This window comes from Dioscorea cayenensis, chromosome 7 (assembly GCF_009730915.1).
Source record: "Dioscorea cayenensis subsp. rotundata cultivar TDr96_F1 chromosome 7, TDr96_F1_v2_PseudoChromosome.rev07_lg8_w22 25.fasta, whole genome shotgun sequence".
In the NCBI taxonomy this organism is placed as follows: Eukaryota; Viridiplantae; Streptophyta; class Magnoliopsida; order Dioscoreales; family Dioscoreaceae; genus Dioscorea; species Dioscorea cayenensis.
The window spans coordinates 4910312-4936153 of record NC_052477.1 but is presented as its reverse complement, the minus strand read 5'-3'; the positions used below and the strand labels follow the sequence as shown (position 1 = coordinate 4936153).

Here is a 25842-nt window from a genome sequence, read left to right as displayed (position 1 = left end):
CTTTTATCTCTTCCATTTCTCTCCAAATCTCTCACTCTTTTCTAACTCTCGGGTTCTGTAGCAAAAATGGTGGAGAAGAAGATGAACAATCATCAAAAAGTCTAGATTTTTTTCTCAATTAACTCTTCAGCCGAAATTCACTTTTAGTCCCTCAAAACTTAACTTCTTACAAACCAGTCCCTGAAAAAAACTCACAAATGGTCCCTGGATTATAAAAATAATATTCTCAAAAGGTCCTTTCAAATTATCCAATGGTCCTTGGATTATAACACAATATTTCCAAATGATCCCTTCAACTTACCTTTCAGTCCTTAGTTTTCACAAGCATTTCATATCAATCCTTTTTCTATTACTCTTTTAACCCAAAAATCTTTTAAAAACTTTTACACTTAAGTCCTTATTCTGTCCACTTGGGGTTTCTCAACAAGATTACTCTGTAGAAAATTCTTACTGCAACTGTAGTAATACCCTGAATATATTTTTCAACAGTTATCCACAGGTTCAGGGTATTACATAGATCTTTTGAGAAAAGGAAGAGGATAAGAAAGGAGAGTACCTTGGGGCACGTGGCCAGGGATCACTGACAAGCAAGACGGATGACGAAGAAACCCAAACGAAAAGGGTTTGATGTAAGAGTGAAAAGAAGCATCGGTGGGGGCGGTGAGGCTGGGAGTTTTGTGATGCGTCAGGGTGGGATCGGCGAAGATCTCTCTGTCTCTGTCTCTTCTCTCTCTCTCGCGGAGGAGAACGGAATAGTTTTTACAATGGTTTTCACGCCAACTTTTACATGGATCTTTCTCTAGGGTTTCAAGATGGTGGCGGCGAGGATGTGGTATGTGGGGAGACGGGGGAGTGGGGACTAGGCAGTGGATTTATGGTTTCAAGATGATTTTTTATAATTTCAACCGTTAGATCAAATGATCCAACGGTTAAGAAAAAATACTTTTAAAAAATGTTGTATTTTAAATTAATTTTTATTTTAAAATTAAAAATAAATTAAAAAACACAACCAATAATAATAATAATAATTATTATTATTCTTATTATTATTATATATAATATATGTATATATTCGAACTTCGAACCGAACTCGATCAAGCTGACTCTAGCTTAAGTTCAACTCGTTTATCGTTCGAGCTCGAATTTGAGTTTAATTTCAGTTTGTTATTAAAATAATCGAATCGAACTCGAACCAATATCAAACCGAACTCGAGGTGCTCGCGAACAGTTTGATTGTTTGCCAGCCCTAAATATAACAAACATGTGTTACATTATATTAATTAATTGTAATATTTTATTTTAATTAATAAAAATAAATAAGTAAATATATTGTAAATACTCAATAATAATAATAATAATAAATCATGCTAGCTAATTATTTATTATTTAAAATAACAAATTTATTTTAAGTTATATTAATTAGATGAAATATTTAATAACAATAAATAAAATAAATAATTAAATATATTAGAAATATTTAATGATGATCATGTTGATTATTTACTATTAAATATAAACTATTGTTTTGTAACATGTCATCTTATTTATTTAAAATGGTATAAGTGCAATTTTACTATATTTCTCTCTCTTATTTTTCTCTATTCTTAACTCCTATTTACTCCATCATCATTATCCCTCCATTTCTCCCTATTCTCATTCCCACTCTAATGAGTACATCACGCTCATGCCAACTACACCACCTATAAATAGTAATACTTCAGCTAGTATAAAAGAGGAAGCATATCAAGAACCAATTATACAAAGCCGTGCTAAACAAATCCAAAACTAAGTGAACACTAACTTAAGCTTATTTTTAAATTATATTGATATGGTGGTGTTTCCAATTTCTTCTATCTTAATTGTACCTAGGTGTACAGGAAGTGAGGACATAATTCCAGACTTAGTCAAACAAGAGGATAGCAAGAGAGAAGCATTTGGAGTTACGTCCAAGAAGAAAACTGTGCCTATCTTCACTAGCCCCTCGTAAACAAAGAGAGATGCGGTTTTCTTTTACAACAAATCAATCCAAAATATCTCTTTCCTAAACCAACCCAATTTCTGGAAGGAAATAAAATCAAATCCCAATCAACCGAGAAATCAAGTATTCATAGATTAAAAAAAGAGTGGAGAGATTCGCTTGCCATCTTCACGTGCGACAATACTCATAGGGTACTATTCCCATATTTAGATTGATTTTCTAGCCAATTTTATTTTCCTATTTTTAGATTGTTTTCCTAGCAAATTTTTATTTTCTATTTTTAGATTGATTCCCTAGCCAATTTTAATAAGATAATTTTCTTGTATCCCAAGTTTAAGTCGTCTATAAATAGCCTTATACATTTTTTTTTAAGGACAAAACTTTGATTATTATTCATGAAATAAGAGTTATCTTACTGCCATTGTTCTTGTGAGTTCTCCCTGATTCGCGAGAGGAATGTTTCGGCGTTCTCCCAATTTGTGCTCTACGCTCTTGGGCATCTTTTGTGGATTAGTTTTGGTTTGTGGTTCAGCTATTGTTCGGACACTGTGTCAAAGTTCTTGAAGCTTCGTATCGTCTCTCCCCAACGTACGGGTCGCATCCATCCGTTGTTGTTCATAGCTAGTTATCCCTCAACTTGGATCCTACACCATGAAGATCTAGCCATCATCTAGACCTCCTTCTTCTTCTCCAAGTTGGAGCATATCACACTCCTCCCTTCGCATTCCTATTTCGCAATTAAAACGAGTAAGAGTAATGATGTGAGAGGGAGTTGATACCTAAAACTGTCGGTAGCTTGATAAATAAAAGAATTACCATTCTTCTAATGTGAAAGTCATATAAAAAAATATTTTTAATATTGAACTTTATTTATTTATTTATTTATTTTTGAGTAAAGTGAATAAAAAACAAATTTATTAAAAAAACTGAACATTAATAAAAAATATAATACAATAAACACACATAACAAGATAACAAAATAAACAGAAAAAACAAAGAGAGAAATTACAACACAAGAACTAAGAGCCAATTACCAGATGTGAAACTTTCATGAATACATCAAAAGAACACATGAACATAAACACACACAAAAACAAACAAACAAACAAACAGTTGAACTAGCAATGTCCACCTTGGAGTAACAAGGTGCTTGCTTATACTGCAAGGATGGAGTGGCTCACTCCAAAGGGGATGTGGAGTTAAGATATTGGCAAGTTCTTCTAATCCAATGCTCAAGAAATCCAACAAGCATTTGAGGTTTTGAAGCAAATCACTTGGAAATTGCTGGCATAGGTCTTGATCTGCAAAAATCTAAAAAAGAAATATATAAATAGTGTTAGTACTGCCGGGGTGGTTTGTGGGTTTAGATAACACTCAAACACTCAAGAAAATTTCACACAAATTAAACAAAAGAAGACACTTGAAATTAATAACCCAGTTCGGTATCCACTTGCCTACGTCTAGGGGGTCAAGTCTAGAGATAAATAAACCACTAAAATAGGTGAAAATACATGAGTACCAACATTTTGTTACTCACACTCATAAATAAAGATCATTATCATCTCTAGATTGTCTAGTGCACACCTTCTCTCTGACTTCGGTGTCACAACTAATCTCAGAGCAAGGTAGCTTATATAGACGCCTCAACATCCCAAATATAGTCCATCCCTCTTTTAGAATCTCCGAGGCTACTAACTTTAGAAACTTTTCAAAATTAGTTGTTGCAACTCCTGTCGTAACACAACTTGCAACATGGCCCTGACTGCTGACTTGACTGAGTTCTGGTTCCATTGCGAAGCGACCTCAAGACCCATCAACCTTCCGGTAATGGTTAGTTCAAGTCGATGCAGTCAGATCTCCTGATCCTGACTACCAGTAACTAGCCTACCTCCTCAGTTTCTCACCACTCTGTCCTCTCACAAGGGGTGCACGTCTTTGTACATCTTCATGAAACTATCCAAAATTAATCTTCAATTAACCCAAGTTTGTCCTTCTAATCTTCCCAAAAAAAGATCTTCAATCAATCATGCCAATCATACCAACGATAGGCATGTTTTCAATCATACCCTTAATAGTCTCCAATCATACTTATTAAGGTTTTTTCAAATCATAACTTCAATAACCTTCAATAACCTTCAATAACCTTCAATCATACCATTGATAGGTATTTCTATAATTAAACTCCATCCATATTTAGTATCCAATCAAATCTCTCTCAATATGGTCTTAATATGATCTTGCCTTCAAGTTGTAACACATACCAAAAATAGTTTCACCAAGATATTCAAAGATATTTGCCTCCAATCCAAGACTCCTTGCCATGTCACCATATTATATATGTCATAATGATTGCCACGTCACTTTGTCTTGGTATCAAATTATGCCAATTAAAGTGCATTTGCACTAACAAATAGCTTTGAACAAACTGAAGAATAAGGAAGCACATTCATCATAAAGATCCAATGACCTTTTGAGTGTTAATCCCACAAAAAAGCATTATTAGGTCTTTAGTGTTGGGAGAGGTCTAGGTCTCGCATAATGCCTCATGGCATGTATGCAAAGCAAGGATTTGCCACTAAAAAAATGGCAAATGCGCTGTGAGAAAAGATGCGCTTGAAGAAAAGTTTATCTTTTGGTCATAATGTGGCTATAAGAACCCCATAGGAGAATTTTGTGTTTTGAAACTATAACCGCATGAAACTACGTTATAAATAAGAGATTTGTATGTGCACCATAATTCAATTATACTAAAACCATTGAATATATAGCACCTCACACTATAACAATGTCATAATAATATTGTGTTTTATTAGTGACATGGTGCAAAATTATGTGATCTAAATACTACACAAATTATTTTACCATATTTATTTAGAAAAAGAAAATAAGGAGAGAAATATAATATTACATTAAAGAAATTGATATGAAAGAATGACTAAATAAAAGAATGACAAAATAAAAGGGCAAGATACGTGTACACACAAACACAATATTTTTTTTTTTAAAATAATAGGAGACATGCATCCTTTTTTTATGAATAAAGCCTGGATTTTCAGTATATGTACAATACAGAATAATATAAGAATCTCGGGTGAATAGTGCATGAACAGTACATGAAACAGTATTGTCAAAGGAGGGATTTGAACCCATGATTTATGTTCACATATTAAATATAATATTTATATTTGTATTTATATTATATATAAATATAAATAATTAAACTCAATTTAACTCTACTGGGATAAGGGGGCACGGGCTTTCCAAAAAATAAGTCCGGTTAATTGATTTATTAGTGTGGGCTGGTTACAGGTTGGATCAGTCGGATTTGGGCAGATTGATAAAAAAATCTTGTAAAACCAAATAATGGCTCCCATTAGGATTGAATCTGTATCCTCAACTAATAATTCATTTGACCAGATTGATTTTTTTTATCTTGTAAAAACCAAATAATGGCTCCCATTAGGATTGAATCTGTATCCTCAACTAATAATTCATTTGACCAGATTGATAACCTTTTCAAAAACTAAGTAATGGCTCCCATTATAATGGCTCCCATTAGGATTGAATCGTCATCCTCAACTAATAATCCATTTGACAATGCTTTAACTAAGTAGACTAAAATTCATTTATGTTGGGGATACACACACATATATTACTGCACATGAGGGCCGACAACTTCCCTAACAACTTCCCTAGAAGAAGTGTTAGAACCAGATGTAATTCTTCTTACCAAATGTTTTAGTACTATAATTCCTTATAAGTTCTTATTAATTATTTTTTTTATAAAAATTTGCATTGCTTTAGTTTATTTGAATATTAGTGGAATATTACTTAGAGTTATAGATTGCTTTCTCTCTTCAATATTTACACATATTTATTTTCCTAAGTTTGTTTTTCTACGATATATTTATTTTTTTTATGTTGCTGAACAATTGTGAAAAATTGAGTTAAATGCTCAATTAACTTTGAGTCTTACATAAATGGAGGCTTTATATTGTTTTAATTGCATTTGTTGTAAATCCCAAATAAAAATTAAAAGGTTTGTTTGTCAATTTGAATGCTTTTATTATGAGTTCTAATTAGGATATAATTATGTCGGCTTTGATAGCACTTATACTCAAGAGGATATTTTGATAGCTAAATGAATTAAGTGCAAGACCTCTTATCTGTTTACAATTTATTTTATCTTTTTTTTATTTATTTCAAATAATTATCATTTATTAGGATTTTTTTTTAAAACTTAAATTTTTTTTTAAAAAAAAATCCCATTCACAAGATCTGTTAAATGGCAAATTAAGTGCAAGTTATTTGTTTTTTCAATTATTTCGAATTATTTATAATTACTGTGATTTATTAAAAATTATTTTTAATTTTAAAATTTTTAAAATTATTTTTGGCTGAAAAAAACTCAGATGAGTTTTATGCAAGTACTTTACCACATCTTTAAATTATTTGCCATTGATTTATTAACATCACAATTAGCACAAAACCCCATTTGAGTTACTTTGCGGTTTATTTGTTTTTTTTTTCTCAATAATATAATAATAATACAATTTAGAAGTGTTTAAGCAATGTTATCAAAACCGGCCCGGACATCGACCCGGTCTAGGCTTCGGGTCTCGGGTCAACTGGTTCAACCGCCGGGTCATTCGGGTCAATGCCGGGTTAATAAAATTATTTTTAAATATTATTTTTAAAATTATAAATTAGTTTCTAATTCTATAATAATATATAACATTTATTTATTATTTGTTATCAAATAAATAATTTGAAGGGATAAAAAAATAAATTGTAAAAAAATACATGACAAGCATAAAAAGTTAAAACCGATACATAATAAAATTTCAAAAATTCAAGCTCTACATGACATATCAGACTCAACCTAATATCAAACTCATTCAAATATTCCATACATAGTAAAACACAACACTGATATTATTTGAATCCATAGTGAAATTTCAAATTTAATCAAACCAACTCAATCCAATACATAACAAAAAGTTACAAAAATTAAAGGATGAAAATGTCATTTTATAAACAAGCATTAACCCGCTCGGGTCATTGAAACCGCTAGGGTCACTGGGTTTAGCCGGGTCACACCGGGTCACACCGAGTTGATTACATGTCCGGTCTAATTAGAGACCCGGACTGGTTTAGTCACCGGGTCACCGGGTCAACCCGTCGAACCGCCGGGCCGGTCCGGATTTGATAACACTGTGTTTAAGCCATTTTTTTCTTTTTCAATAAAGAGAAGGCCCCACTCGTTCAAATCCTCTTGGAAACGACTTTTTATTTAATAATAAAAAATAAAAAATAAAACACTTCAAACCAGGTTTGGGCAAAAAAATTTTAAAAATCCTTTCAACCCATGTGTAGTGGTGGATTGACCCTGTTGACTTGGTGGTTTTTGAAAAGTTCGTCGGGGTACATGACTAAAATGTCTACCGTGGTTGACTGGGTTATTTGCAGCTGAAAGTCCTGCATGAATAGCTCCTATGCAAATAAGTTGTGTCCCACTTAATATTATCGTCAACGTCTCCATTGCTCTCTGCACTCAATCAATTTATTTGTTTCCCATTAAGATGTTAAACATATAATGAAAAAAAAAAAAATAATTAATTCTCAAAATTTAAAAGACTCAAATAATGTCAAATCAAGAATAGTATCTTACCAAGTTTGCAGGCCTATAACCAATGCTAATTTCCTTGCATGCGAACCTACAAAATTCAATGAAAAAAATTAATTGGTTTGCTAATTATTTTGAAGCTTTTTTTTGTTTTTTTTTGTTTTTTTCTATTAGTGCTATATACATCAGAATATGTGGATTAAAAATTAATCATTCAATTTATATTTTCTGAGGATAAAATGTTTGAGTTAGGAGCCTACATCCATAACCAATAACACATGACTATTATTACTTTTAACGTATCTTTTATAAATATTTTTTATTTAATTTCTAACTTGAAGTGATATGTAAGGGGTAAATTTTTTAGTAGGTTACTAAACTTTGGTTCATTTTCACTTTGATCACTGAACTTCAATTTGTATCAATTTGATCTCTCAATTTTAATTTGATTTCACTAGGTTGTAAATCAAGAGATTTCGACCTCCAAATGAATGATGTAGCTGTTTTTCGATGACATGGACACCTTTAATAGACTTAATAATGTGTCATGGGGAAGACTGATTTAGATTTTTAGATAGCCATGTAATCAATTAGGGGTTGAAATTCTTGATTTATTGTCGGTTGAAATCAAATTAAAGTTAAGTGACCAAATTGATATAAATTGAAGTTCGGTGATTAAAGTGAAAATAAACCAAAGTTTAGTGACCTACTAAAAAATTTACCCGATATGTAAGTAAATAAATAAAATAATACATATGAGTTTATAAGTAAACATGAATTCTATTTTAAATAATAAATAAACTGAGTCAAAGCTGAATTATTGTATTAAATAATTCCTTACATTATTTATAATACCAATTTTTTGTTTTTTATTTTTTATTTTTTCCAAAACATTAGATTTTTTTTTTAAAACATTGATGAATTAATAAATTTTATTTTATTTTTTTGAATAAAAACAAGGGAGTACCCCATTGCAAGGAGAGTGAGAGCCCAAGCGGTGAGAGAAGAAGCAGCAGCAGATAACAAGCTTGATGGCTTCCATTCCAACACATTATAAAGGCCTGAAAGTGATGATGCTATTCCAACAAGACCAGCCAAAAGTGACAAAATTACAAAAAAACCAGTGGCCAAATTCCCAATTGGGTAATATATTGGGAATATCGTTGCTGGCACTGAAAGTCCTTTCACTGTCCAAAAAATAATAATAATACATCACATTACATGTTTAATTACTAATATACCCTTATAAATATTTATGTAATTCTCAAAATAAATTAATGAAATTTTTGTACATTGACCAAATTATCCTTAACAGTTTTTCTGGGAAAGGAGGAAAAGGAGGTGAAAATTAAGGATTGATATGTCTTGTTGTAAAATTTTAAATTGATTTTTGATATAAAAATGTACAAGTAAACGTAAGTATCACACAAGATTATGGAGTACATTATAAGGATATGTTAACAGTTGTCTACTTATTATAGGGGTATACAAATAATTTTATCTTTAATTAACTAGTTTTGAAAATAAATTTGCTTTTTTTAAAACCATAATAAGTGTTACACATGATTATACATTATAAAAATACCCTTGTACACAGTTATAATTACATATGCTCCTTTAAAACCATCGTGTGTGTGTGTGTATATATAGAGTGGTGCCATCCTCTAAGTGCGTCCCTAGATTTGAAATATAGGGATATTGTAAGGATGATTGTCAATTCAAGCACAATACATAATAATAATTTTACATAATTTTCTATACAAGTAATTAATAACAATCAGATGATAATCTAACCGCTATCATCAAATATTTTTACAAAGCGATGACTCTAAAGACATCCACAGTTGATATTTTGCCCCATATATATATATATATATATATATTGACAATTGGTCTCTTGCCATCAAGTTCCACCTCCTTAACATCCTCAGGTGTAGCTGGAGGAGGCGGCAAGATTGACAACACTTCGTTGGAATCCAAACGTGTGGACGGGGTACACATGCAAAGATCACACACGTTAGCATGTGTTCCCCCGTTATCATTGAATATTGTTGATGGCCCTATGCTATTAGACTCACATGTGAGCTCATCAACCGGGTGTGAATTACACTTTAGACTTGGGAAAGATCATGGAGAAGACTGACGGCATAATAAACAAAAGGCACCGGTGTTGCATGCTACCCCTTTGTGTTCAATGATAGGTTTATGCCCTCAAATACCAACGAGGATATTTGTATTAGGGCATTCCATCTGTATTATACATTTTTATAATTGATAATTGTCATTTATTTTGATGTTCATATAAATCTTGTGGTGTCATTTTAAATAGTTTTGAATATTATAATCCTTGTTTATTAAATTAAATCTTCTATTATTTATGGGATAAAGAGAATGACACCAGGAGGTTTAGTACTTGTATACTTAAATAGTTCATAAATCAGAGAATTTATAATTGGGCATTAAAAATTGGTAAGGATTTATATGGCATATACTTTGATGAATAATTCTAGTTGAACAATATAGGATAGTGGAAGAATATGTCATAAAAAGATCAATGTGCTTAGCGTATTTGAACATGACTCAGAATAATATAATCACATGGGTTTTTCTTTTGATTGTCAATAATTAGGATTGTTGGTTATGATTATATGAGTGGACCTTAATTAGACCTAAAATATCATGATCACAATGTGCTTGTGGCGTCTAGTCTAATACTAGAGTAGTTAGGCTTAGTTTACCCTTTGGTAGGGCCAACCTCAAAGTGCAACTATGTTGGCCAACTGGTGATTGTGAGTGACTACTGAGAAAGAATTTATTTTCTCGGAAATAAACGAGTTAATATCCTATGCAATTATGAATAGATGAGATTAGAATGCCTTGGCCAAGGTAATCAAACTAATCGTGTGAGACACAAAAGGTAGTTCAGTAATCTTACTCTAATATGGTTATTTGTATATGATTGAGTTTAATAAATTTGACAATTGCCATGCATTTCACTTAGTTGGGAAACAAGAATGAAGAGTATATACACATATGGTAATTATAATCGGAAAGATTCGTAATGATCTACTCATTTGTGTTGATTGGGTTATAGTGTGGGGATATGGGGCTAGCTAGGTGTCACCCACATTCTTTGGCATCCTTCAATTATCAATTGAAACGAACTTAGAAAGTCACACTTAAAAGAATTAAAAATCAATCTTGATTTGAGTGTAGGGGTAAAATTGTCAATTTATAATTCCATTTCATAAAATGAAATAAAATTGTAAATTGGTCTAAGGTTTTGTCTTAAATTTAAATTTTGATTTGTAGTTGAATATTTAATCAAAATTATAAAGACTCGAAGGAAAAATTGGCTTTGATTACTTTAGAACTTGTATTTCTATTAGGATTTCATAATAGGATACTGATTATCATATGTTATGAAGTTTCCATAAATATGACTCCTCTCTAACCCTGGATTCAATTAACTCTTTTCTCTTGTGAGATTAGTCTCCTAATCTCTCCTTCTCTCTCTTCTTTTCTAACCCTAGTTGCAATTTTGGAAAGTAAGAGGAGTGTTTTTGGATTCTAGTGTATGATCTAAAGATGTGTTTTTGGATTCTAGTGTATGGTAGAAACAAATTGGGCATTCTCTAGGATGGCTCCTAGGTAACAAGCTGATATCAACTGGAACATAGGCTTTGGGATAGAGATAGAGTGTAGTAATGTTAATGAGAACATCCTCCCAAACATGTTTTGCGACACATCCAAGCCACCACCCATTAGTGGGCTAGCCCTAGGGTTCTAGTGGTACTTGATCATGGGGGTTTGGCAAATGGTAGCTAAAAGAAATGATGATTTGCCTATTTAGATGATTAGACTAAGGAATATTTGGGAAAGGAGAACCCTATGGGAGACAAGGCCACTAAGCCTATTGTTCAACCTAGCGGAGTCTCCCAAGGCCTAGAAACTAAGATGGTAGATAATTTAAAATCCACTTCTCCAATCTTAGACTTGGAAGGGTATCCGATCTTTTGTCAAAGCTATCATCTTAAGAATCACATCTTTAGGGCAGAACAGAGCGTGTGCTAGAAGAAGCCACTTGCCATATTGAATGAAAAAAGTGGGGTACTTAGCTCCTCCTCGTGGTCTTCCAAGGAGAAGGTAGCATCGAACATCTCATACGAAGCCCTGAAGCTAAGAAATCAAAGTTGGAGGCCCCTCCAACACTTGTTAATGTAGTTTAGAGTTTAGGAGACTCAAGATCTTGGTGAGACTAGCCTTGTTGAAGCAACCTTACTCCCTAACTTTGGTTGACTCTTACGTTGTTCTAGTCTATTTTGCCTAAAGAATTCCATATCTCATTTCCTTTAGGGTTTAGTTCAACATTAGTGTCTTACTTCTTTTAGGTTTTGTTTCTTTCGTTTGCTTCCTTAGTGGAGTTGTCAAGTTTGTATTGTTTTCCAATTGTGCTTATCTTGTTCTAGGTAGGTTAGTCCTTCTATCGTTATTATCTTACCTTTTTAATATATTTTGTGGTTTATTCATTTAAAATAAATAAATAAATAAAACTTTCCCAATAGATTTTTCTTCTTTATTATTTTGATTGCCTAAGTATTCAACTAAGGCTATTCCATCAATCTTCTCCGCAGTGCAAAAATTAAACTAACAATTTAGATATACACGGAAAATAAAAACTTCTATGCAAATATGTCCAATACATCGAACCTCATTGTCAATGGATAAAGAAATACCCTTTAAATGTGAACATATAAAGAAATACCCTTTAGATTACTATGGTCATCTGCGAACCTCATTGTCAAATATATATATATATATGAGGTTGCATCATCTGTGAACATTAGATTCTTCATCTACGAATGTTCGCAGATGACCGTCTAATTCAAATCCAATGGATTTGATTTTGGATGCATAATAATTAGTATGCTTATAAACAATACCATAGTAAAATGTGGCATGCACAATATTTTGATCTGAACCATCAAATCATGATCGTAGCAGTAACTCAATTGATCACAAGCGTCACAACTCATTTCTATTGGCACACAAGCAAAAAAATTTAAAAAAAAAAACACAAACACCCACAACCACCCATTTGCCTCTCTACCTTTCTCTATCATTACTACTGTTGCCAATTGCAGACGTTCTATGACATATTATGTATATATGTATATATATGTGCGTGAATTTATATATTTAAAATTATTTCCAAACAAGAATTTAAAGAGAGAAAAAATACAGAAGTAAAATGAGTACCTGCTCCGGGTGTTTCATTGATACCATAATTAAGAGCCCAAGCAGCAAGAGCCAAGACAATGGCATACATGAGTAGGTTAATAACGAGGATAAAGCAGGTCAAGGACTTGGTACCCTCTGAACTCATTTTCAATGCTTCCTATTTCTACTTCCATTTCAAACAAATGCATGCATATTATAAACAAGGAGGAGGTGTGATTCTTTAGCTCAAAGAAAACATAGGAATCACTTGTTGTTCTAATGAGAAGGAAAGAATAATCACTTTTTTAATAATAAATGACAACAAAAAAAACAAAAAAAATGAAGGTACCATGCTTGGATGTACGGATGTGCTTTTACACGGATGGAATAATGTTGAATTGTGTATCTATGTTTTGTGTTTATTCTAATTTAATTTCGTATGTACTTTTTCTAGTGCTTGCCTTTGATCATTTTGATCTTGTATGTTAAATATGACCGTAACTTGGGATATGATTCAAAACATACATGATTACTTTATCCAATTTATTTTATTGATATAAAATTTAGAAGGCTTTGATTTATTCTGAAGTAGTGGGGAGGTCAATATTCTAAGCTGACTTCCCCTAATGTTTATTTCATTGAATTAAAGAGGAATTTGGTGCTTTATAATTGAAATGCCTCATTATATTTAATTGATGGGAAAGTGGTTGCTAGAGTTGGTATATGTTAGAAATTTTGATTAAATTAATACAAAAGTAATATCCTTGTGTTTAGTGTGAGATGGCATTCTTGAGAATTTTTTTTTTTTTGACATAATGACAAAAATACTTTTATAACATTTTATTTATAACCATTTATTAAATCTTTTTAAAATTAAAATAGTAATCAATTAATCTTCTATACATATTAAAAATACATGCAATACATTTAGGTGCATTAATCCAAAATTCTATGAATACAATATTGTAACATCATACACAATAATCTTTTATACACGATAATAATCGATTAACCTAGGGTTGATGAGTAAATATGATAAAAAGACTAATGACCCGTTTGGATCATGGATTGTCTCCTTGGGAGTGGGAATCGCATGCACCCATGAATCTTTAACCCATGTTTGGTAACTAGGAAAAGCATAAATAATGTCTTGTCATGGTAATGGGACTAATGCATGTGGATGAGTGTAGAGGTGGGCACGGGCCGGTTAACCGGGCCCGACCCGCAGGGTCCAGTTCACTGGAAGCCGGACCCAGAACCGGCGGGTTTTTGTAAATAACAAAAACCAATTGTCATGGATGGGGTTTGAACCTAGGACCTCTCACATGGGAAAATAACATTAACTAATTGACCTACAAACTTTTGTTGATTTAGAATAAAACATAAATAAATATAAAGAAGTTGCAAAATATTTTTTCAATTTAATCCCAAACAACAAAAAATTTAAAATAATTTATAATAACTTAAAAAAATTTAAGACATATCAAAATAATTTTAAAAAGGATGAAAAACGATGCATTTTTAATTTATTTATCTATCAAATTAAATTATTAGCACACATTTTTAACTGCAACAAAATGTATATATCAAGTAGTATTCTTATTTTAAATTGAAGTTATCATCAACTTATTTATTTATTATAATTAGGGTTTGATCTAGATTTTACTTTGGTCTTTAACAACAGGGTTATTATTGTGTTTATCATGTTGTCATTGAAAAAAAGTTACAAATCAAAATAATATGGTGTGAACCATTATTTAAAGATATTTTTTTTTTACTAATATATTTTTTTTATAAATTGATATACATAATTTAAAAACAATTTTTTGTAATTTTATTTTTTATTTTATAAATTGAAACAAAATAATCTAATATATATGTGACAAATAAGAGTGCGCTATTTAAAAGAATTTAAGAGTGCATATGTAGGGACTTAGTGCTTATGAGCCAAAAGAAGATTAACAAAGTAATTATTTTTTAAAAAAATATTTATGAAAATTTATTGTTTGATACTTTGATATTTAACTAATTGATTTGCATAATTTTTTAATTTATTATATGGTTTCTTAATTTTTTATAAATTAACTATATATGTAAAATATTTTGATCCATATCCTACATCTATCTATATATAATTCTTTCCAATGAATATTAGAAATAAGTTGTAGTTCAAGTGGTTGGGTTTTTGCTATCCAAGTTCAAGATCATGGGTTCAAATCCCATGACCAACATGTACTTGGTATTAAAACAAACAATAACATTAAACCAGGTTTGACCCGGCCCGCAAGGCCCAAACCGGGTTTTGACCCCAACCCGTAACCGGGCCGGTTACGGGTCATTGAACCGGCGGGCCGAGTCGGCCGGTTCCCACCTCTAGATGAGTGGCACTCCTTGAAAAAATGGGGGGTTTGTCTATATTACCCCTCTATTTATATTTAATTAATATTTAAAATTAATATAATTAATAAATTTAATTATTACAATTTAAATAAATAATTATTAAAAATAATCATATTTAAATTATTTTTTATAAGTGATTTTTTATTTTTAATAATTAATTATATGTTAATAAAAAATTATTAGTTTAAATAATTAATTATAATAATTTAAATTAAAATTTTAAATTGTTATAACATATATATATTGATTAACATAATAAATTAATTTAAATATCATTATTTTTTAACTATTATTATTAATTATTATAATTAAATATATTAATTAAATATGTGAATTAATTATATTAATTTTAATTATTTGACTATATTAAATTAAAATAAATAATTATATTCTAAATATTTAATAATAAATAATGGTAAATATTTATTATTAAACATAATTCATTATTTTATACAAATGATTTTTTTTATACAAAAGAGTATAAATGTAATTTTGATCCTATCTCTCTCTTACTTTTTCCTATTCCTAAATGTAATTCATTAAACATAATTCCTCTTTTCCCTTATTCTTATTCCCATTCCTCCCTTCTTCTCATTCCCCCTTTTCCATTTCTATTCCGCAATCCAAACGGACCGTAAAAGTATTTTGGGCAAAACAAATGGTTTCACATTCCATTCTTCATGGGGATCTCACTTTTACACCGTAAGAAAATCACTTTGCCTTAATTTAAAAGAATAAATCTCTCATAACAAAATTGTTTTCAAACGAAAGTTTTTTAACTAAATATAGTTAAGTAATATCCTTACATTATTTTCCAGGATGTGCCAATTTTCCCATCTTCCAAACATCCAAATTGATTTTGAAGTATCTACTTTCAAAATATTTTTTTTAATCTAAATAAGATTTCTTTTGTTTCCTATAAAATAAAAATTAAATTATTAAAATTATATTAATTTCCAACCACTTGAGAGATTTTTATGCATTTCTCCTCTTTAAACCACTTCAAAAATAAATCAACAACTGTGTAAAACAAAAATTGACAAGTTGAAAAAACTTTTTTTTTTTTGAAACAAATTACTGTATTTATCAAATCAATCGAGGAAGATTGGTGAAATGGCAAAAATTATTTTTTAATGTGTTGATTATTTTATACTTACAAAAATTTTGAAATATATACTTTTAAATATTTTAAGATGAAAGTTTTATTAGTTAGTTAATAAAAAATATATTTATTTAAGTAATTAAAATGTTATTTAAAATTGGTCTCCTGGAATAACTTTTCGTATTTGGCTGACAATACCAATTTTAGTATTTCTTCTTTGGAAATATTATTAAAAACCTTGAACATGGTTTGAAGCCTAGTATCTAACTTGAAAGTTTAGCTTTGGGACGAGTCATACGTAAGGAAAATTTTACCATCTTAGATATATTTTCTGATTGGTTCTATTGTTATTAAAAAATAATTTATACATAACAACATTTATTAGCTAAAGGGTTTATAAATGTCCCGCTAAATGCAAGAGTGGTAGTGGTTTCCAGTTGTGGATCAGACTAAATCAACGGGTGAGGCCGCACAGTCTAAATGATCAATTCTCAACTCATGCACTCGCCTATAATTAAATACAAGAGTGGCAGTGGTCTCCAGTTGTGGATCAGACTAAATCAACGGGTGAAGCCACACAGTCTAAATGATCATTTCTCAACTCATGCACTCGCCTATAATTAAATACACTTCTCCTATTTGTAAAAAAATAAACAAAAAAAAAATCATACCAAAAATTGGAATAATTTATCAATCTCTACATTAATTCTTGTTTAACTTCATACTTGGGATTTAAGATTGCAATAAACACCCAAGAACATCGACAAATTATTTTTCATTCATGACTCATTGTTCAATAAACCTCGACAACAAACAGCAGAGATGCTAACACAGAACAAAGAAAGTAGTAGTAATAATAATAACATCAATGCAGATGAGAAATTTCGGTTTTTTTTTCTTTTTTTTTCATCAAACTTGTAGCTGCAACTTCTTCGCAGCCAGCGCCTCGGCCTCTAAAGTCGGCTCCCAAAGAATAGTCGTCTCCGCCAGCAATGAAGTCACCACGTACGGGTCCATGTTTGATGCCGGGCGACGATCTTCCAAGTAACCTTCGAAAATATAGAGAAAGAACTCACAAAGAATGAACTAAGTTTTGATACCATATTAGATACAAACCAAACATGTATCGCTTGCAGTATACCTTTGCCTCGTTTCTCAGTGTCACGGCCCACACGAATTGAGCATCCACGATTCGCCACTCCCTGATAATCATATCATAAAAGAAGTTCAGTCGGAACAGATTAATGAATTCTCCGATGGGATTTCATAAGAGTGTACCCAAGAGAATGTGTCGATGCTGGCAGTCTCATGCTTCCCGGTCAATCTCCTTTCATTTCCTTCTCCGTACGCGCTAATATGTTCTTTGTGGCGAAGGGATAAGTTGAGAATAGCCTTCTTAATCACATCAAAACCGCCGTCTTCACGCATGCTCTTGGTACTATATAACAAAATTTTTCAATAGTTTGTATTTGCACACATTGAGGAAAAATCAGTAAAACAAAAGCGATATTGTAATAGTAATATGCATTTGGTAAGCCCCAATGAAAATAATATCTCTATCAACTTAAGCCAAGGTATTTTTCTTTTCCCTGATCACTGGCTTTAGTTTTTTAAATTAGCATAAAATCTATCTTTTTTTTCTTCTAATGTTCTTGAATTCAGTTCAAAGATGCAATCATTGTGTTTGTTTATCTATTAAGTGTATTTGAGTCAATGACCAGGTTTACCGAAAATAATAACAACAATCTAGAATACCTGTAGTTGGTATGACATCCAGCACCATTCCAGTCACCCTATGCATGAATACAAGTACAAAACATTAGTACTTCCAGTTGATACAGAAACATTATTCAAATGTTGGATACTCGTACCTCTATCGGTTTGGGATCAAGGGAGAGCACAACCCCAGCTTGTTCAGTGATTCTCTGTAAAGGAAGATGATTCAAAATTCCAAATCTTTTAGAAATCAAAAGATGCTATTTTTTTTTATTCTAAGCCACTAATTTATAACGTCATGGCATCTGATGTGTCAATGTTGGACGCCAAAATGGAAAAAGTTGCCCACATGTGCATCCACATCAGATACCACGGCAGCATAAACGAACACCTCAATGTTTACTGTATGGTATCAGTCACTGTGATGAACAGAGGAATTAAAACAAACATTTTTTTCACCTGCTTTTGTGAAATAAAGCTTTTGTCGTGTTCATCTCAATAAATCAAAGAGTTAATGGAGAAAGGAATCAAATGAATTACCTCAAGGAGATATCTTGAGCACCATATATGGTCTGCTGCATCAATTCCTACACTCGGTCCAACTTGATACTCCCACTGCAGAGTGTATATAAGATGCATGAATATAACTGAAAAGTGCAACTCTGTTTATGGTAAAATATCCGGTCAATAACCAATTTTATGTAGATTTATAATGTATACAAACAGATGAAAAAAATACTCAACTCTGATATGAAATATAGGCGCTTTTTTCAATTATTTATTCATCTAAAATTCTCTATATGAAGCTAAAAAAAAGCTTGAAAATGAAAAATGAAAAGAGAAACGAAAACTGAAATGGATAAGATAGGAATGCGGAGAAAGGAAAAGAAAATTTCACCTGCCCAGGCATAACTTCTCCATTAGTTCCGCTAATGTTGATTCCAGCATACAAACAGGCTTTATAGTGAGCATCTGAAATGTCGCGTCCAAATGACTTGTCGGCCCCTGCTGCACAGTAGTATGGACCCTGGAATGTTTCAATGAAATCATAATCTACTTAGACACATATTTAATTGACAAATTGGTTAGCATAATGTACTGAGCTACATCAGACTTATATATAAATAGATATACAATATTTTCAATACGTACTGACAAAATCATAATAGATGACACAAGTGCAAAAATAATAGAAAATTTTATACAATACACATTTTTAGTTTGTTAACCATATAAAATGTAATTTTAGCATTAGAACTAACAATAAATGTACCTCTATATAAAAACAAAAAGAAATTAAGCAAATATCTTCAAGAAAGATAAATTTTGAAGATAGACAAGGTGCTACAAAACAAAATGCAACAACTTCATCCCATTACCATTTTCCACTAAGCAACATCACACTCTTTAACTTTAACCAAGAACCATACAATATATATGTGTGTGTGTGTGTGTATATGAAACAAACCTGAGGACCAGGATATCCTCCAACAGGCCAGCCAAGAGGCCACTTTACATTTGATTGCAGTAATGTGTACTCCTGCTCAATGCCATACCTGCAAGGTTTAAATCAACTAATGTTATGAAAATGATCATCTATTTAAGTCTATAATTTTGGTATATTACAAGCTTACTGAGTTAATTTTCATTATACATTCATCTGACAGCATCATATACATTCTTTTTAAATAAAAAAGATGACATTAAGTTTGAAAGAGGCATCTAGTTGTACTTAATAAGCTCCATGATTAAATGATAAATTACCATGGGACTTCGTTGGTAACTTTCTTCTCACTGAAGATCTGAGCAGCCCGGTGACGTTTGTTGGTAGGAATAGGTTCTCCGCTTGGAGTATATGTATCACAGATTACCTTCACAAGAAAGAAAACCATGAGCATCTCTGAAATATTGCATCAAATGAATGTGTAAAATTCATAGTATATAGCATGCATGGTTTACAGTTTAGATAAACTAACCAGAATATTGTTTCCTCCCCGAAAGGGATCCTTAAATATAGCTTGTGGGCTGCAGTAAATATAAATGTTGAGCATCAAAAATCAAAAATTATTTTTACTAAGAAAATAAAGAGAATCTAGATTTTCTTACTATAGAATGACTTCACTATCTTCTCCCGGAGCTTGTCCGGTGCTCGAACCATCATAATTCCACTTCGGAAGCTCTGATGGATGCTCCACAGGTTTTGGGATTGTCTGAATAAGTCACAATTCAAAGAATTTTTCATCTTAATGGAAGAAAAACAATAATGGCATCAAATGCATGACATCCTAATTTAACATTCAATCTATTCAAACTTGAGAGAAATTTAAAAGCATATTTCTCATACCCGTGATTTGCTGCGGATGTCAATGCCAGTTCCTCCAATCCTATCAAGAATGTTTTATCTCAGCAATAAATCAAATTCCTTAAACTATTTAAGAACAAAATTATGCTATTCTTCCATTACTTAGCATTAGCACATGTTTAGTTGCATAAATGAGTTAAAAAAAGAAAAAACAGAATGCTTTCAGTTTTTTAGCTTGCATATCGGAAAGAAAATTTCTCCACTAAAAGCATTTATTTATCTCTTATTTTAATGTCCAACATTTTTTTATGAAGAGAAGAATTCAATTCACCAATAACCTCAAACATAGAAGAAACACGGAATTGATATTTAATCATTTTTTTTCCTTTTGATTTTTGATTATAATCGAAGTAAGCACAGCACAGGAAGGTAACATACCAAATGTACTCTGCAATGATTTTTTCAGTGAAAGGGGTGATGTCCAAATTAAGCAGGTCCTCTAGTCTTGACACAGTCCCATTGCTGTTTTCTGACTTCACAGCAAACACCCGGAAACTAGAAAGCCCCTTCTTGGTCTTGGCCTTTTGATTATTCAACAGCAGAGATTTCCACATCTTTGCCGGCATCAATGACCTAGTTTGTGGGAGGTTGCATGGAACTCTCATTTGGGAACATTGCATGGAAGGCACCAGCATCTGAGCCATCTTCTCCGGCTATCCTTCTTCAAATAGCAAATTTTTAAGCACTTGAAAACAAAAAATACAAATATGTGACAGAAGAGAATGAAAATCATCAAAGCAGTAACTTTGTGACTGATGATCCATCAAATATAAACACCAATGCTCACAAACTGAACTTCACATGACCAAAGAAGCAACTTGACAACAGTTCATCAGAATCAGGCAGCAACCATGTAATTTACATGAAACACACATGAAATGAACAATGAGCATCACATGATCAAAGAAGTAACTTTGTAATATACATCAACAACACATGAAGAAAACAGTCACAGAATGTTAGTCAATTCATTAACAACATTTGTCTACACATGACATGACCCCCCACACTCAACTACATCCAAAATACAATCAAATTTCCAAAATCATGGAATGAAATGCACATACCTACCACTCACCAAATGAACAATGAACATCACATGATCAAAGATATACCTTTGCAATATATATCCAAGCAATTACATTCAAAACAAGGAAAAAGCAACAGCATCTGCCAACTCATTAACAACATCTGTCTATTCATTACCTCACACCACTAAACTACATCAAATACATTGAAACATCAAAAATCAAGAAATGAAATGCAGTTACCTGAAAGAAGAGACAGAAAGAAAGAGAGAGATGTGCTCTCTTTTCTCTGATCTCTATATACTGAAATGGTTAGGAGATAGGGCTAGGGATTTTGGGTGGAGGAGGTTTGCCCTTTTGCAGCAGTCACTTGTTTTTTTTTTTAATATATATATTTTTTTCTGAAGATAAAAAGATTATTTATAAAATAAAGAAATACATAAATGAAAATAATTTTTTTTTTTTTTTTTAAAAAGGATCTTTGTTGGGTTGTTGATAAAGTTGACACTGGACCAAAGATTGTTGCGGATGATTTGTTGATGATTATGGAAAGGAACTTAGGAACAAAATTAGGGTTTGTGATAACATCATCATGTTTGTTTGTTTTATTAATTGTTTTTGGTTTTAATCAGATACAAAGCATTCATTACAAGAAATTACAGTTTTGATCGGGTACAGCTTTTTGATCGGGTACAGCCGTACAGGCTGTTTAAGAAAAGAGCCAAAATTATCTGTTATGCTGAGATGAAGTGCTGAAAGTACAAAATTTCTAATTTTTAATGGTTTTTATTATATATTTATTTATTTCTACTTTTTTATTGGATGTCATGAGTGTTACTCATTTTTCAAACCGAATAATTAAAATTAATAATTTTTTTAATCCTTCCATACATAAAAAATAAAATAAAATAAAATTTCCAAAATACCCTCATTGCTATTTTAACTTCTACCCCTCAAACTAGCAGAAAAAGTTCATAACCGAATAGCGTTGAGTACACTATGAAGGTGTTAGTGTAAAAAGTTTAAGATTCAAATTCAAATATTGATCTAGCGGTGAATAAGGGTGTAATCGATCAAGTTTAAGCAGAGAGGCGAACTACTGAAGCTCAAGCTCGATTGAAAGCTCGTTGCTCGATACTCGACTCGAATTCGATTGAGTTTTGTTCTTGTAACTCGAGCTCGACTCGATACATAAATCGAGCTACTCGAGCTTGCTTGATTAAGTTTGATAAAAGCTAATGAACTCGGTTTATTCATAGATATTATTATATTTGAACTTGAACGCAATTATATAAATATACTCGATTAAGCTCGTGCACACTCGAGTCAAGTATTAAGATGCTTGAACTTGGCTCGCTTGACTACCCGAGGCTAAGCACGACTCGACCATAAGCGAGTTGAGTTCGAACTTTTCCTGAAACGAACTTGAGTAGCTTACGGGTAGTAATGTATCATTTGCACCCCTAGTGGTGATAACCCAAGTTATAAATGTAAGTTTACAATCAAACCCAATGACCTTGACCATGTATAGGCATGATTAATTTTAAAAATATATACACTTATTGTGAATAATTAAAATTAATAATTTTTAATCCTTCCATAAACCCAAAAAAGAAAACCCAGAAAATACCCTCACTGCTAGTTTATCTCCCACCTCCCACTTTTTAACTTAACTATTGTGCAAGTTTATATAAAAATTCTAGGCACTTAAATGTAAAAATTCCTTGAAGAGATTTATGGTCGGTCAGTTATGATCACCTCAAACCAAGCAACCATTTATCATTTTTTTTAATATATAAAAATATTATTTTAAAATTATTTATTTATTAATTACCACATGTCTGTTATTAATGATAAAATAAAGTAAATTTCAAAATATTTAATTTTCTTTTTTTTAATCAACATGTGATCAAATAATTAAAAAAATTTTCACTAGATCAAAAAAAGAAAGAAATTATACCCTTAAACACAACGCTATAAATAGGATAAGTTTAGTATAATCGTTAACCTTGGTTCTTGCCTTATTTGTTATGATGTTGTCCTCTCATTAACGAGGAAAAGCAACAATACATTTAATTAATTAATTGATTAATTGATTGTGATGTTGATTAACCATCATTAAAAATCATTATTAACTAAATTTAAAGTCATTTCAAATGCAAAACATTTTGTACCTTGTGTGAAATTACAAATTTACAATTACAAGTGCCAAAATGTGTTTTATGCGTTTCGTTTGTGTGTGTACATACATAGGACTTTTTTAACCTCCATGCTTTCCAAATTTTAACTAATTGTGCGTATGTCTTTCAATACAACTAAATATCATATATATTTTTCAAAATTTATTTATTTTACATGTATACCACTTTGACCCATATATTCTATTAAAATATATTATAAATTATATAAATATTAATTTATAATAAAAAAATTAGAATTTTATTTAAATTCCTAAATTACCATGGAAGTGTTGGTTTTTATTTAAATATAATAAATAAAATGAGCTTAGCTTATCTTTAGCAAATTAACTCAATGCTTATTCGAAATTTTTAGAATTTAGACATAATAAATAAAATAAAGTTAAATTTTTTTTAGGATGTGAGGCCCTTTATTCTCATGTGATATTTGTTAGAATCAACCAATAAAAAATAATGGATAGTAAATAGTTTTAGTTACTTGAGTTTTCAGGTGATTGTAGGTTCATAACTTTCAGCAAGTCCTTCGCTAATGTTAATTACCTTAAACTCAGTCATGAGAACCTCTGATTAAGAATAAGTGTGAATAAGAGACATATAGATAAAACAAAATTATTTTTATAAGTCTCATAATTAAGTTTCACAAATACATATATGTAACTAGTGTCGCTAAGACTAAGAACCCTATCTTTTCCTTCTAGTTTTGGGTTTGCATTTGTATTATTACTTGGATCTCATATTGTGATCTCTCTTTGTTTGTGAGTCACAAACTCGATCTACTTTGACTTTGATATTTGAAAACTTCTACTTTTCATGTTTGTAATGTCTTCAAGTCTTTAATTTGTGAAACTCTTTGCTTTCATATCTTGGAACCTGACTATTATTTATTGTTCATTGAGATTACATTGTTAGGCCATGACTCTCTCATTTCATCAAATCACTAACTTAGAAGTCAAGTTTGGTATTGTTGCCCGTTATAATTTTTTTATGCAATTTCATTTTTTGAAAACAAAACTAACAAAAATATGTTTTGCACCTTTATTTTTTTTCAAAAATTTTGGCAACAATTCTCATGTTTTAAAAAATAGGAAACAACAATTTTATATTTTCAATCCTCTCTCTCTCTCTCTCTCTCTCTCTCTCATTTTAGTTTTCAAGGTTGTCAGACCGGGCCCGGGCATTGACCCAGTCAAACAAAGGGTCAGGGGTTGATGGGTTCAACCGGGGTTAATAATAAAATATTAAAAAAATATATTATAATAATCTCTCTCTCTCTCTCTCTCTCTCTCTCTCTCTCTCTCTCTCTGGCCTTTCAATTTTCAAGGTTGTCGATCGGGCTCAAGATCGACCCCTGCCAAGCCCAGGGGTCAGGGGTTGATAGGTTTGATCGGCTTAAACTAGGGTTAAACCAGGGTCAATAATAAAATATTAAAAAATATATTATAATAATTAATAATGATAAAAATAAAGTGAAAATGGCCAAAAACACCCCCAAAGTTTGCAATATGCACAAACGCAACCCCTAAATTTGCGTATCCCTAAAAACCCCTTCCTTTTAAACACAATGTTTTTCAAAACCCCAAAGCATGTAACGGTGGTTAACAGAGTTAGTTTTGAATTTTTTGGACGAAATTGTTCATTGCATGGGAAGTCGTGCCACCATTTTGAATTTTTTGAGAGGAAGTGGGGATTTTTCTTGGGGTAATCCCAAGAGACAACTATTACTGGCACCGTTTACGTTTTTTTCTCTTTTCGTCTCTTCAGTTTTTCCCTTTCCAAAGTTGTCTGTGCCTAGACATTCTCTGTAGAACCAGAATTTCCCTTTCCACCAATGTCTCAAAGGAAAAGTCCTTCTCGAGTATTTGGCATTTCATCAGTTTGCAGTCTAAGGTATTGAGCCGAGGTGGACGTCGATGAAGAAGTTATGATTATGGTTTTATTTATAAACTATTCTGTTATAAAGAGAGATTTTTCGGTTTTGTTTTGTGGTTTTGTTTTTCTTGGATGATATTAAAGTCTGCAGGGTGATTTCTCGGTTAGGGTTTTGTTTTTTTTACATTTTCATCCGTGTACATGATCGAAAGAGATTTTTTGATTGTTATGCTGTGTAATGTTTATAATTTAGGTTTCCCTTTAATTTGATATGGTTGCAGTTTTAGAAATGAGGTTTCTGTTTAAGAAATGAGGTTTAGTTTAAAAAATTATGTTTCCGTTT

The 25842-nt window shown here is 31.4% G+C and overlaps 2 protein-coding genes across 2 annotated transcripts; both read right to left on the bottom strand.

The window, feature by feature from the left end:
- Positions 1-7242: 7242 nt before the first annotated feature.
- On the bottom strand, positions 7243-13009 carry LOC120265738 (membrane protein PM19L-like). Its single transcript, XM_039273694.1, has 4 exons — positions 12864-13009; positions 8572-8791; positions 7650-7695; positions 7243-7526 (listed from the first exon to the last, which is right to left on the bottom strand). Exons 1-4 carry the CDS (start codon positions 12988-12990, stop codon positions 7302-7304), a joined length of 618 nt encoding a protein of 205 aa, XP_039129628.1. The 5' UTR covers positions 12991-13009; the 3' UTR covers positions 7243-7301.
- Positions 13010-17086: 4077 nt separating this feature from the next.
- On the bottom strand, positions 17087-21800 carry LOC120265448 (glutamine synthetase leaf isozyme, chloroplastic-like). Its single transcript, XM_039273362.1, has 14 exons — positions 21676-21800; positions 20783-21065; positions 20387-20426; positions 20149-20252; positions 20019-20067; positions 19807-19913; positions 19511-19598; positions 18941-19069; positions 18583-18657; positions 18198-18251; positions 18082-18119; positions 17605-17764; positions 17468-17528; positions 17087-17375 (listed from the first exon to the last, which is right to left on the bottom strand). The coding sequence occupies exons 2-14, from the start codon at positions 21046-21048 to the stop codon at positions 17236-17238; spliced, it is 1311 nt and encodes a 436-aa protein (XP_039129296.1). The 5' UTR covers positions 21049-21065; positions 21676-21800; the 3' UTR covers positions 17087-17235.
- Between the last annotated feature and the right edge of the window lie 4042 nt (positions 21801-25842).